General features: G+C 39.9%; 1 protein-coding gene across 1 annotated transcript; it reads right to left on the reverse strand.

Annotated features, from left to right (window-relative positions):
• Nucleotides 1–420: 420 nt before the first annotated feature.
• On the reverse strand, nucleotides 421–1,931 carry LOC147618252 (uncharacterized). The gene is made up of 4 exons (XM_086774688.1): nucleotides 1,758–1,931; nucleotides 1,457–1,546; nucleotides 972–1,106; nucleotides 421–783 (listed from the first exon to the last, which is right to left on the reverse strand). The coding sequence occupies exons 1-4, from the start codon at nucleotides 1,815–1,817 to the stop codon at nucleotides 661–663; spliced, it is 408 nt and encodes a 135-aa protein (XP_086630814.1). The 5' UTR covers nucleotides 1,818–1,931; the 3' UTR covers nucleotides 421–660.
• Between the last annotated feature and the right edge of the window lie 12,702 nt (nucleotides 1,932–14,633).

Here is a 14,633-nt window from a genome sequence, read left to right on the forward strand (position 1 = left end):
CCTCCACTATACCTACCTTGTGTGAGGACTCACTACATCTACGCTCGTTCGTTGCAATGTTGTTGCATTCCAAGCACTGCAGACAGCAGGCTTAAAGACCTTAATCAAGTGGCTAATGTCGCTTCATGTACACGACTTTTGCTGACCTCTTATCCCTGTCTACTTAGAAAGCACCCTGGTGTCTTAAACTCAAAGAAACCTCATATGTCCACCTACACCACTCCTTAAATCCTCGCAGTTGAGATAATAATAACAGCGGATATTATCATCCTGCTTTAAGTATACCTCCACCCATTTCAGGTATGTGCAGTCCCCTCACCATGGCTACACACAACATAATTGAAAACTTTAATGGACAAACATGTAGAAAATACTGGTCCCCCAACACAATCACATAAAGGCTCCCCATAAAGAATCAGATTGTAACAACTCTGGTAACTATATTAGTAACTGCCAATGAAAACAGAGTAGTACAGCTGAAGTGAACAATGCCGTCTACCCTAACAATCAATGTGGGATCTAGAATGGTATTACCACAATCTTGCTTGCAGGGCATAAAAGCTTGCACAAAACTTGTGATTTTGAATCATTGCCCCTCTATTAGTACCCTTGATACCACCAAAAAGATTCCCTCTTAATATACCATGCTCTCAAGCATCATTAAACTTTTGAGACAACTTTCTCGATGAGATCTGCAGCATCCTGCACTGTCACAATGGATTCTGCACCATCTTCATCAACACTAATTTTGAATTCTTCTTCCAACGCCATCACAATCTCCACCTGATTAACAAGAATGTAATCAGCCTGGGAATCTACTTAAAAATGTATGCACATACACACAGTAGCAGCCAACAATTATTTGCCATGGCAAGCCATCAGAACTTCTTCATGCTCATCTTCAACAACATTTTAACTGACTTGTGTTACAACCAGCGACCAGCAATAAAGCAACGAGTAACTTCACATACCTGATCAAGGGAGTCAGCACCCAACTCTTGGAACTTTGAGTGCGGCTGGACGGAGGCAGCAGGAGCCGCCAATTGCTTGGCCACAATCTCCACAACTTTCTTTAGAGTCTCTGGTTTGGCTGGAGGAGAACTAGCCTGGAGGTAATACAACAAACACAAATGAGCGCTTTCAACTGCAAAGTAGCAGATCCACACTCAAAGATTAAGCTGATTTCAGATCTCTCCAAGCTCTGCCTCACCAGCCGGGAGCCGGTGAGCAAAATATTCAAGATACAAATGATAATTACTTTCATCTAGGTAAAATCTTAAAGCCTAGATCTTGACCTAAGTACAGATTAACCACACGTGAAGCTTGACCAAACACCTCTTGACCTTAACTAATCGGTAAATCTTGATTACGAGAAAACGAGGATCTGATGTGCAGATAGGTCTTTGCACTTGGATGCACATCATGAAATAAATGGTTTCAAGAGCCTGCTGGTTACCTCGCAGGAAATTCTCAACTTCCTGAAAGAAAGACGGGTGCCCACGCTCACAAAAGAAGCATTCTTCACTCCATTGATTCTGGAGAAGGACTGTCGCCAGGCAAACACAGGCAAAGAAATTGTCAAAGTGACCACAGAGCCTGGATCTTGGAGAAACCCTAAGAAAAGCTTACTAAGAGCCATAGAAAAACCCTAACACACAGAGAAACCCTATAGGCTACAACCCCTTATAAAACCTCAAAAAGAACGATAAAAACCTAGATTCGACGCAGTTTAACCGAGCTTCGGGCAGAAAACATACCTGAAGTGAAAAGGAGGGCGCGGCATGGCAGGCCAAAGGGGTCGATAGGGAGGAAGCCATAGATGATGTTAGGGTCTTTTCTATAGGATACGTGTGGCTATGGCTACCACGAAGCTTTGAGGGTTTGAAGGCCTAGCTCGACTAAAGAACTTGTAACCTGAAGACAAAACAACTAATGTGGCAGTTTTATCTGCTCCTGGGAACACTTTTTTGCAATTGCCTCATCCCTGTCCTCCCTTTGGTCCACCTCCTCTCCCAAACCCCATCATACCACGTGTAGCCTCCACATTGGTTACCCTCCATCCTCCCACACCAAAGTCATGCCTGCCCTAACCATCCCACCAGATCTCAACTCCCCTTTTGACTACGGGATGCTCCATGGATACCACCAAGTCAAACCCATAGTGGTGACTCAAGGCATAGAGTTCATCCCCAAGTCACTAAAGAAGAGATATACAATGACCAAGGGCATAAATGATCGCCAACTTCTGCACGTCACACATGTATGGGCGAACTAGACACGACAAGGAGTGATCAAGGTGCATGATCGATCACCGCCTTTGCATGTCACACACATGCATGTGTAAACCCACAAAGGGCATAGAGAAAAACTCTCTCTCTCTCTCTCTCTCACACACACACACAAATCCTATATCTACCTTTTGCGTGTTGGAAAGAACTCATCTCACCAAATCCTATCGAATTCGCACCTGCATAATGTTTACTCGCCTTTGTACTCTACAAGTCAATATGATGAAAGCACCACACATGAGAGAGAGAGAGAGAGAGAGAGAATGAGAGTGACACCACACATAAGAGAAAGACAAAGACACAGAGAGGGAGAGGCATGAAGCATGGGGTAGGTGTGTGGGGGAATCAAGACTAAGTTACATCATGAATATGTGATGTGAATAAGCAAGTTACGTTCAAGAAAGCATTAACAACAATTTGGTGGTGAAGTCCATGATACAGTTGGAAAAAGTTATCCTTTGAAAGATTAATAGCCATATGTCTATCAAAATAGTATTTGCTTAGAAAATGGCATAGCAAAGTTGTTGCATTCTTTGAGTGTTCCACTTTAAAAGTCAATGTGTTACTCATGACTCAACCAAAATAAAAGTAAAAGACATCAAAACTTATTGTGCCACGCAAATAATAGACCTCTCGGTAAAATTTCTTAAGAGTAAAGGGCCTATTGTTTAAGGATGTGCACTCAACACACCCCCAAAAAAAAGGAGACCTTGAACATCTAACATGGTATGTGTTTCATGGTAGCTAGATGCACTTGGGTCTTATTGAGGAGGCTACTTGGAGCTTACCAAGTTCAATGCTTTGGCGACGAAATGAAACATATCATATGTATGTCTACTTTTACTCTAGCAAGATTAAGTAAACCTAATAGGCAAGAGATGGTGGGAATTCATGTTTAAATTGGATCTAAAAGGTAAGGATTGTGCTTAGTCTTCCTTTTGCATGCAATCCTCTAGGCTATCGTCAAAATACTAATTTTGATGTGTTAGCACTCAAACTCTGATGAGTTTACTCTAGTTGATCTAATGGAACAAGGTGTCAACTAACTATGAGACTCTCTTTAGTCCTACCTGCTCAATGTTTCATCCACTCTCTTTAGTCAACTCACTATGAAACTCTCTTTAGTCCTACCTACTCAATGTTTCATCCACTCTCTTTAGTCCTACCTACTCAATGTTTCATCCGCTCTATTTAGTCCTACCTACTCAATGGTTCATCCACCTTCCTTTACTCCTATGCCTTGAGTATGAGGATAACTAATGGATGTAAAATCACGAGGTAACTTGGGATAATTCGAGAGGATAGAGACAAGCATGAGACATGAGCACATAATTGAAATGAAATTGATATAAATAAATGAGACATGATTGCAAAAGTAGACTCCTAGGTTATGAAAATGCCAGTACAATGGTTGCAATTAAAGTTAACTCCAAAAAATGAGACATGATTGCAAAAGTAGACTCCTAGGTTATGAAAATGCAAGTACAATGGTTGCAATTAAAGTTAAATCCCAAAATTGCCCATGTTGTAGGCAAACAAGTTTCCCCAAGATAAGTATACAAAACAAGGATAAAACAAAACGTCTAGTAAAAGAAGTAATGGGCCAATGGGGGTGGGCAATTATCTTTTTTTTGCATTCAATCTTCTACCTAAATAGAGTGAAGATATTTCACAATTTCCCCAAGATAAGTCTACAAACATGGATAGAGAAAACATCTAGTAAAAGAAGCAACCCCTTATTAGTTGATAGCTGGCCAAGAATATAAAATGAGAAAAGATTTTCTGAAAATGTATGGGGGAATGAGTTCCTTATTGTTCCCACGCAAGGGTTGCATGTGGATAAGAGATGACAACATGTAAAGTCTAACGAGCTGCCTTTGGTTGCCTACCTTGTTTATTAGTGATGCTATTGAATACATTCTTCAGACCTAGGCATGAATCTAAGTGAGCTAATTCTCATCAGCAAAGGTGTTAGCCCATTTTAGGGCTAACAGGAGTTGCCACTATAATTCTACATCAAATACAAAGACAGAGACACCAAAAGCATGTATTATAATTCTACATCAAATAGAAAAGATGGAGACACCAAAAGCATGTATGATCAATCTATGAAGCAATGGTGTCCAAATCTACAACTTGAACGAGCACCAAGAAATGGTTTGACAGAATATGTATAGCAATTCTAGGTCCAAGAGCATATGGCAACAAGCTAGAACGAATTCCCTATGAATATACTTCATGCATGTATTATGAGATTAAGCATTGTATAAACAATAGGCCACTTATGAGCCTTGGGTACTCAGTCGAGCGTAGTTTGAGTGTGTGTGAACATTTATGGCCTAGTATATAAGTCACTTTCTCTCATAATGCAATATACTCCCCGTTATGCAATAGAGTTTTACTCTTGCTTATCCTCTTGCTAATTACTTTCTCTAGTGCATGCTAGTGATTGTGTGTGAGTGATTTGAGGTAAGAGGAGGGATGAGGACCCGTAGTCTAACACGACGATATGACAATGTTCGTGTAAAAATTGGCACCCATGGAGGTGTGGAGCTCTTGAAGTAGTATGCTCGAGCTTGGCCACCACGAGACGATAGTAGCTCATGAAGGTAATCTCTTATGAATATGTTTCTAGGAGTGATCAAAATGGGCCATAAGATTTTTGGCACTGCTTGGGAGCAATCCCTTGGAACTTTTCATTGTATTTATCTAAACCTACACATAACCCGTCACCCATACTCTCTAGTAGTGGATGTTGGAAACATGGTTAAAGGAATGCGTGCACGCACACACACACACACACACACACACACACAATAAAGAAGCTCAAGGGAGCACATAATGAGATGATAGATAGATAGATAATGAATGTGTGTTGTACAAAGATGATAAGTATACCCCAAGATGGGTGTATAACGGGGGGAAAAACCCTTCTAAAGAGGGAAAAAGTGCCTCGGCTGGTCCTAGTGTGTTCACACACCTCACTACCAAATATGGCTACAAATCCCTCCTAGAAGTGATGATGTGAACAAGGGATGAGTTGGCACTAAAATTACAAAGATGTGTCAGACTCTTTGGACTATGAGAAGGAGCCTAGACTAATCCCCAAAGGGAGGTAAGTTTAAAGCTTTGTGAAAAGCTTCAAACTTCTCTTGTGAGAGAGTCCTTTCATGAATAAATCTACCATGTTGTCCTGTGTTGGCACATAAGCCAAGCTGATTTTCCCTGTTGAGCATCTCTCCTTGACGAGATAATGATTATGAACCTCAATGTGCTTTGTGCGACCATGAAAAACTGGATTCCTCGCAATTGCCATAGCACTCTCATTGTCAATAAAGATAGTAGTGGCTAAGGACTCGCCAATACCCAAATCAACAATGAGGCATTTAAGCTAAACACACTCAACTATAGCTATAAATGTTGCCCTATACTCAACTTCATAGCTATAAGTTGCCATAATGGGTTATTTCTTGTTAAGCCATGATATACATGAATTACCAAGGCCAAAGCAAAAACCACTTTTGTGGACACTCCTATGTCGTACAAACAGCCCAATCTTAGTATGTAAATGCATGCAGCTGTGATTTACCCCCCTTGGGATAAAAACAACCCAAAGTTCTTGGTGCCCTTTAGGTGACAGAACACCCATTTGACAAACTACCAATGCTTTGATAAAGATAAGGCATCCAACAACTTCTTGATACATGCCAGCATCAAAAGGATCACCTGCATCTTCAAGACTAAGTCGCAAACTACGTTCCATAGATGTAGCAATAGGTTTGCAGTCTCCAAGATTGAATCTCTTCAACAATGCCTCTATGTATTGTGTCTGCAGCATAACAATGCCATCATTACACTGTCAAAGCTCAGTGCCCAAATAATAGTGCAACGAGCCACGATCTGACATTTCAAAAGACTTGTGTAAATCAACAATAAAAGCTGATATGTGATCATCATCAGGGCCTATAAGCACCACATCATCAACGTATAACACGATGACCAAAAATTGATATTTAGTCCTCTTAATATAGAGGGTACTGACAGTTGCAGAAACCTTGTGCAACCAAGTATGAATGTATCTTCTCATACCATGCTCTGGGCACTTGATTAAGACCATTCAAAGCTTTTTTCAATCTACATACTTTTGATTTTTGACCTTTCTAAACAAAGCCATGAGGCTGAGATACATAGACCTCCTTATGCAAATCTCCATTCAAAAAAGCAATTTTGATGTCTAATTGATGTGCATTCCAATCTTTATGTGTTGCTATTGCAATGATACTCTGCATGGTAGTTATACGATGTGGGTGTGCAAAGGTCTCACCATAGTCAATACCTTTTTCCTGTGCATAACCCTTTACAAAATAAGCCTTACTTTGTATCGCTCGACACTACCATTAGCTTTACGTTTAAGCCTGTAAACCTATTTCGTACCAATGGCCTTCTTGCCCCATGAGGCAAATCAGACAAGTCCCAAGTATCATTTTTAAGTAAAGCATCATATTCAAATTGCATAGAACTCATCCATTGTTCTGATTCCTTTACTTCATCAAAGGAGGTAGATTCCTCTTCATTACATAAACTGGCAATAAGAGCATGACCTGCATCAACATGAGATGTGCAATGAGAATCTCCACGTGTTCTGCTAGGCAAAGGAGTGGCCAATTTTCTATCATGTAGTGTTTGCACCAGGCATTTTGACTCCTCAATTTACCTTCTTTCCTTGTCAACTACATCATCCACATTTTCCTCATCAATAGCCTGATCTGGGCTGAAAACATGCTCATTTTTACCTGTGTGGGTTGATTTTCAGCATTCCTTTGAGTACCCAAGTGGTCTACATCAATGTGTCCTACATTGAACAATGGAAGGAGAGTGTCGAATATATCTTGGGAACATACATTTTGCTATTTTTTACACGAAAGCAAGGGCTGAATTGCATCTTCCACAAATATAATATCTCTACTCATCACAAGAATCCGCATAGTAGTAGGATGATAGAGACGATAACCTTTTCGGAGCTGTACCCCACAAAAATACATTTAACAACTTTATCGTCAAGCTTGCTAAGGAATTTGCTTAGGCACAAGTACATAAGCAAGACAAGCAAAAATGTGTAAGTGAGCCACAGAGGGCTTTCTACCATTCCAAGCTTCAAAAGGCATAATTGTATGTAAAGCCTTTGTAGGATACTTGTTCAAAACATATGTTGCACACATAATTGTATGTAAAGCCTTTGTAGGATACTTGTTCAAAACATATGTTGCACACATAATTGCTTCTAGCCAGAAACCATGAGGTAACTCTTGACTTTTGACTATACAACATGCCATCTCCATGAGAGACCTATTTTTGTGTTCCAGCTACACCGTTTTGCTAAGGTGTATAGAGCATAGTACATTGGTGTTTTATCTCATGATCAGCCACGTATGCATGAAAATCCTTAGATATATACTCTCCCCCTTATTTAGTATGCAGGGTACCAATCTTACGTGTAGAAACATTTCAACCATAGCAACAAAGTGCTTAAAGCACATAAAAACCTCGAATTTCTGTTTCAATGGTTATACTTAAGTATGTCTGGAATAGTCATCAATGAATGTGACAAAATAGAGGTAGCCCCCAATAGATTGTGTCCTCATGGGAATACCTAGGTATGTCTGAAATAATCATCAATGAATGTGACAAAATAGAGGTAGCCCCTAGTAGATGTCCTCATAGAGATATACCTAGTTATGTCTGGAATAATCATCAAATAATGTGACAAAATAGTGGTAACTCCGAATAGATATACCCAAGAATGTCTGAAATAATTATCAATGAATGTAACAAACCCCAAATAATGGTATCCTCATAGGACCATATACATCATTGTGTATAAGTTGCAATTTTTGGATAGCTCTAGTAGCTGAACCATCTTTTGGAAATGATGCCCGTTGCATTTTTCCAAGAATGTAGCCCTCATAGGCATTTTTAATAGCGGCTTCAAGATGTGGTAGCTTAAACACCATGTCATACTTATGAAAACGCATCAAAGTGCCAAAGTTCAAGTGACGAAAGTGTGCATGCCATAGCTTAGCATCACCCATTGACTTTGTGGTAGAAACTGTACATATATTGCATGCTTTTGTCTTTCATATGCATCTAGCCTGTAAAGGCCATGAGACAAAGTACCAAAAGTAACAATTGTATTACCATCTCACTGTAATCATGAACAATGCATCTATCATCCACAAACTGAACCACTAAGCCAGCCTTAATATGGTAGAGATAGATATAGCAAGTTCTTCTTGATCCTTGGTACATATAATACATCTGAGAGCATATTGTTCCACCATTTTTGCAGCAGTGAGAACAATTTTACCAACCCCTTTTACATGATATGAAGAGTTGTTTGCACATGTAATGGTGCTTCCCTATGGAGGAGATTCAAGTGATGAGAATAAACTGTGATGAGAAGTATTGTGCTTACTAGCACCACTGTCAAAATACCAGACATGAACATCTATAACAACCATGCATACATCCTTATGTGAAGGGTCAAAATTGCAGTGCACAATGAAAGCCCAATCATCATGTGCATAGTTTTCTGATTCGTTGTTTTCTGCATTAGATGTTTTCTGCATTAGCTATAGCCATACCTGATTCTTTATTTTTCTCCTTCTTCAACCTCTCCCTACACTAGTCCTATTCGTAGGCTTGTACCTCCCAAATTGTGAAGCTGATGAATTATAGTGCTCAGCTTCAAGATCTTTCCGAGATCTTTAATTTAAATACTTCTCACCGGGCCGGAGGGGGGGGGGGGGGTCACTCATAAATATGTAAGTGTAGCACATGGTTTCAACAGAAGGGATTTTTAAAATCCCTTTTCACAGATAAGGGATTTTAAAAATAGGCCTTGAACGCACGTGATACATAGGGTTTACTTATAGTGAATCCCCTGAGAAATATTTCCTTAAGTAGACCAAGCCAATTTCCATTGTTTTGGCCTTTGGCCTTTGACCAATTGTTATAAAAGTTAAACCAGAAATCAAGGTGAAAAAATATGCTAAAATCTATAAAAATAAGCTTATGGACCACTTTTGGACTACTATTTAAGCTACTAAATGCAAGAATCTTGATAGGGTTAGGGAAGAAAAGCTATACTCCAAAAATATTACAACTCTCTTATAGAACATGTTTTCAAATTCTTTCTGTAGCATATTTAAGGGCTACAAAAACCTGTTTGGGGCAACAATACAAGGAAAACAAGTTTTGAGACTTTCACTACCATCTGGGAAACCACTAGTGGAACAAAATATTTCTTGGAGGACGTTCACATCCCTAGCACCTAAGAGGAAATTCTTAGAAATAGACCCTCATTTAAGAGATAGGATGGTCGACCAAGCATACACAAAGGCTATTTTAGGCTATAATATAAGGGGGGGGGAAAAAAACAAGTACAAAGACATACAAATAGACAAAGAAAACAGTGGGATGTAATGACTAGCCTAAAGGGGTAAACATGCCAACACCAAAACTTACTCTAATAGTTGAAACCTACCAGCCCTTGAGGCCCATGCCTCAACTATAACCCCCAATCACATCTACCATACATTGGACCAATCTTACGTCTCCAATGATGCCACTAGGTTTCAAAACCTTGGTGACTCTTGTTGAGATTCAAGCTCGATGTCAGCTTCTTGTGCTAGTTGCACTATGTGCTGGCATGTTAGGTAGTAATATGTGTGAGACATAAATGACCGTGTCTAGCTGGTCATAGTTGTGTGGACATTAGCTAGGGTTAGCAGTGTGTGGACACAACACATAGTGTGTGTTGTAGATGATGGATTATGGCTTTATGCATTGGGAGATGGCTTCCCTCTATGATTAGGGTTTGTAATATACATTAGGGTTTGCTGCTGTGTGTGTGTCTTCTCTCCCTCTACCTATTTTTCATCATGGTATCAGAGCCTGGTGCTCTCTATTAGGGTTTATGAGTGAGTGAGAGAAGAGGGAGAAGAAGCTGTGAAGCTTGCCATTGGAGCTGTGAAGCTTGGAGCACATTGATTTTCATCAAATTTGAGAGCTTGGCCTACCGGGTAAGGACTACTAAACATCCTTGAGCGGATTGTAGGTGCAAAAACACAAACAACACCAGATTTGAGCAAAGAGAAATTTCTATTTTGCAAGCTCTCCATTGAAGCTTGAGTGTGGTGAATGTATGATGCAAATAATTGTAAATCTAACAAAGAATCATGTATCTGGCAAAGGGGAATGTATTGGCAACTCATGTGCAAGCCCTACATTGAATTTGGAGCAAAGTTGATGCATTTATGTGAGTGGAAATTCACTGTTTTGAAGCCCTCACAAAAAACAGAGAAGTGAGGTCCATTGTTGATGCAATTAAGCTAGTTTTTTGCAAAAATCACTACATTGATGGATTGGGCACATGCCTAGGTGTGTTGGGCATCTATATATACCTTCAATTATCACAACAAGCCTCTCAAATCAACCCCACAGCAGGCGGCGCAGGCAGATGTGCAGAAACAGAGTAGATTTCACATATATGGTTTGAAATATGAAGCCTATGGATGTGAAAGGCTATGTGGAGACAAGAGATGATACCTAACATGCTATCACACATGTTGGAAGTTGTGAAAGGCTATCTGGAGACATGAGATGATACCCAACATGCTATCACACATGTTGGAAGTGTACCATTGGTTATGCACAATGGTGAAACAAAGTCTATGGCAGATGTCTTGTATGTGCCTTCTATTACAAAAAGTTTGGCCTCAGTTGGTCAAATGGTGGAACAAGGTTTACAGGTTCGTTTCAAAGCATGGATGCTTCGTTGAGGATTTCAAAAATGGATGTTGAGTCATTGCCAAAGGCAAGAAAGAAGGCAGGTTATTTACGTTAGATGCTGGGATTCCTGAGTTGAAATCAGCCATGTTCTCTAAAAGCCAAAATGTGGTACAGGACATTGACATGTCATCCTAGAGATCAATTTATGAGCCCTCCATCTTAACCTTCTACAACATAATATATTTTTCAAGGATCTCATCACCACCTCTACCCTCTCCTACCTCATCACCAAAATCACTCTCCACTTCATCAGCCTGCTTGTCACCCTCTTCGTCCAAAGCCAAATCTCCTTCAACAACCCCACCACCCTCTTCACCCTACCAATACATCCTCTTACCGCCGCCACCACGCTCTTCACTTGGGCCCACCTCTTTAATCATGGACAAGCCATAGAAACCGACACCTCCATCGAGCTCACACTTCCCCCTGGCCTTTGTCAATTTCCCTTTACTTCCTCCAAGTCCCTTAGTTCCCTCGCCTATATGGAACAGGAGGGATGGCCAAACTACGTGCTTATGTGGAGATCTCAAACTCTTCAGAGCATTAAAGAAATCTCTTTTAAATGGAGAACTCAACATAGGACTACCATTATTTATAGAAACCTGTGAGACTCAACCCTACTATGGAATTTCGATGACTCAAATCATAGAAGATCCAATAACCGAAGTAGAGGATGAGTATGCCAAATCAATCCATTGAATAAATTGGGTCAATACTTTGAAGGTAATGAATCTAACACATTACACTACCAAGGGCATCACAGTAATGGAATTCCTAGATGATGGTATAGAAGTCAGTATAATCACTAAAAAATGATGGGAGAAATTGGCCAAACCCAGGCTTGGAGTGTCAGATATTGTGGTTAAAATGGTTGATGGTTCTATTACCAAACCAATGGGAATGTTACACAATCTTAAGATCAAGGTGTTGAAACATCGAGTGAGGCATATGTTTATTGTGATGGACTTTTCCAAGAAACTTGATTCTTATAGAATGATCTTAGGAAGACCATCTATGCGTGAAGCTAAAATGGTCCATGATTGGTCTAAAAACCATGTCTAGCTACAATTTGATGACTCAATCCTTAGAGTAGACCTCGTGACTGGTCACGTACATCCAATGAGTAGTGGTGGACTATTCAATTAGAGATCTGATACTACCATCCATTCAACCCCTTTGCAATACCGCTATACTTGCATAGAAGAGACCGATGGTTGGGTAGTGGTGGACTATTCAACTAGAGATCTGATACTACCATCCATTCAACCCCTTTGCAATACCGCTATACTTGCGGAGAAGAGACCGATGGGTAGTGGTGGACTATTCAACTAGAGATCTGATACTACTATCCATTCAACCCATTTGCAATACTGCTATATCTGTAGAGAAGAGACCAATGTAGGGAAGGACCCACCCTACAAAGATGCTAAAAAACAAGCTATTGAGCCTGAAGATGATCTAAACTGGATACATATGATGGCTACAACAATCGATAGCTCGGGAGCTATTGAGCCTGAAGATTATCTAGACTGGATACATATGATGGCTACAACAATCGATAGCTCGGGAGCTAAAGGATCTACATGGGTTACACCTAATGGTGAGGGCTCCCTAAGGTTGTGCCCCTACAAATGATTCGTTCTTTACCTTTTGATACACTGAGGGGATTGGTTATAGGGAACTTGAGTCCACATGGGATAACTGAAGCTCAAGCAACAATAGTGGCGAGGAGTCTGAAACAAAGACTAAAAGAAACACTAACTCCTCAGTCACCCCCACAAGAAAAATAGAGTTGCCAACATCAAAAGAAAATATAGGGAGTACCTCCGAATTTGATACATATTTCCAATTTGAAGAAAGGGATGAAGCTATTCAAAACACCAAGGAGAATCTTTGAAGATGGTGGAGACATATACAACGAATCATCATAGAAGGCTACAAGAAAGAAAAACTACCACCCAATGGCTCTAGTACATAGATGCAATAGACTTACATCAAAAGTTTATAGATGATTAGGAAGCGGAGTTACAAAATGTCAAGTATTGTAGGCCACCCCCAATTGATATAGCTAAGGTGAAAGTCTTTCATGAACCAAAATCGAGTCGCGCTCAACCAGGAGGAAACAAAATCATGAACTCGCAAAGAAGGAACGAGAGGCTAATGCTGTAGTTGAAGAAGGAAAGCAAAATGAGCTGAGCATTACAAGTCATACATCATAGGGGAATGCAAGTTAATGTTTGATAATACCAAACGTAACCCCACAAGTGAGAGTGGAGGAATCTATGTGACAGGCTTGGAGAGGCCAAGGAAGTAGACTTGGCTGACCTAGGAGAAGATCCTAAGCTTGTCTACATAGCCAAGGACTTAAATAAGGCCAAGGATATTAAACTTGTAGCTCTCCTCAAGGAGTATAAGGACTACTTTGCCTCAACTTACCATGACATGAAGAGAGTTCCTACTAGTTTTGTATAACACACCATTCAAATGGTACTAAATGTGAGACCAGTCTAGCAAACGACCCAATCCAATGAACCCTAAATATGCCAAAATTGTGAAGGAAGAAATTGACAAGCTTATTGAATGTGGATTCATTTATGAGATCGAACACTCAGAGTGGGTGTCACCTATTATGGTTGTGCCTAAGAAAAGTGGAAAACTTAGAGTGTGTGGATCTTAAGAAGGTGAATGCTGCCACCCACATGGATTACTACCCCTTATCTTATTCTAAACATGTGCTAGAGCAAGTTACAAGAAGCAAGGAAGCTTATAGATTTTTAGATGGATACTCAGGCTATAATTAGATTTCCATTGCGCCCGAGGACCAAGATAAAACAACATTTTTTATAGAAGGTGGGGTATATGCTTATCATATTATGCCATTTTTCCCAACCAACACACCAACCACATTCTAAAGGTTGATGAATATTGCCTTTAAGAGAACTTATTGAAGCTTTCTTAGATAACTTATGCATTCGTTCATCCTGAAAAGAACATTTACCATGCTTAAGAAAGATCTTTGAAAGGTGTAGGCTTTATTACATATCATTAAACCCTTTCAAATGCCAATTTTGGTTCAAGCATGGAGTGATCTTGGGACATGTAGTGTCCAAAAATGGTATTTCTATAGATGAGGAAAAAATCAGTCATTTTGGAATTACCGTCACCCACAAACTACAAAGGGGCTCAAAGATTTATGGGTCATGTTGGATATTATCGATAGTTCATATTATTTTATGCTAAGATAGCTAGATCTTTGTACAAGTCTCTCATTATATTTGAGTAGACAGAAGAATGCCAACTTGTGTATGACACATTGAAGTAAGCTTTGGCTAGTGGTCCCATACTACAAGTGTCAAACTCGGATATTATCTTCCATATGCATATTAATGCTTCTAACTTTGTAATTGGATGTGTCCTAGCCCAGCTATGTGATTATAAATTGGACTACCCTATTAGTTTTGCAAGCCATCAATTGAATGAGGCTAAAATGAATTA

Source organism: Cibotium barometz, chromosome 35 (assembly GCF_041138505.1).
Source record: "Cibotium barometz isolate CiBa-2024 chromosome 35, ASM4113850v1, whole genome shotgun sequence".
NCBI classification, from domain to species: Eukaryota; Viridiplantae; Streptophyta; class Polypodiopsida; order Cyatheales; family Cibotiaceae; genus Cibotium; species Cibotium barometz.

Excerpts from the sequence above, each read along its gene's own strand:
- LOC147618252 (XM_086774688.1), bottom strand. The coding sequence starts at position 1,817 with ATGGCTTCCTCCCTATCGACCCCTTTGGCCTGCCATGCCGCGCCCTCC. Across the intron at positions 1,547-1,757 it reads CGCCCTCCTTTTCACTTCAG|TCCTTCTCCAGAATCAATGG; the intron begins GTATGTTTTCTG and ends GCCTGGCGACAG. Across the intron at positions 784-971 it reads GTGCTGACTCCCTTGATCAG|GTGGAGATTGTGATGGCGTT; the intron begins GTATGTGAAGTT and ends CTTGTTAATCAG.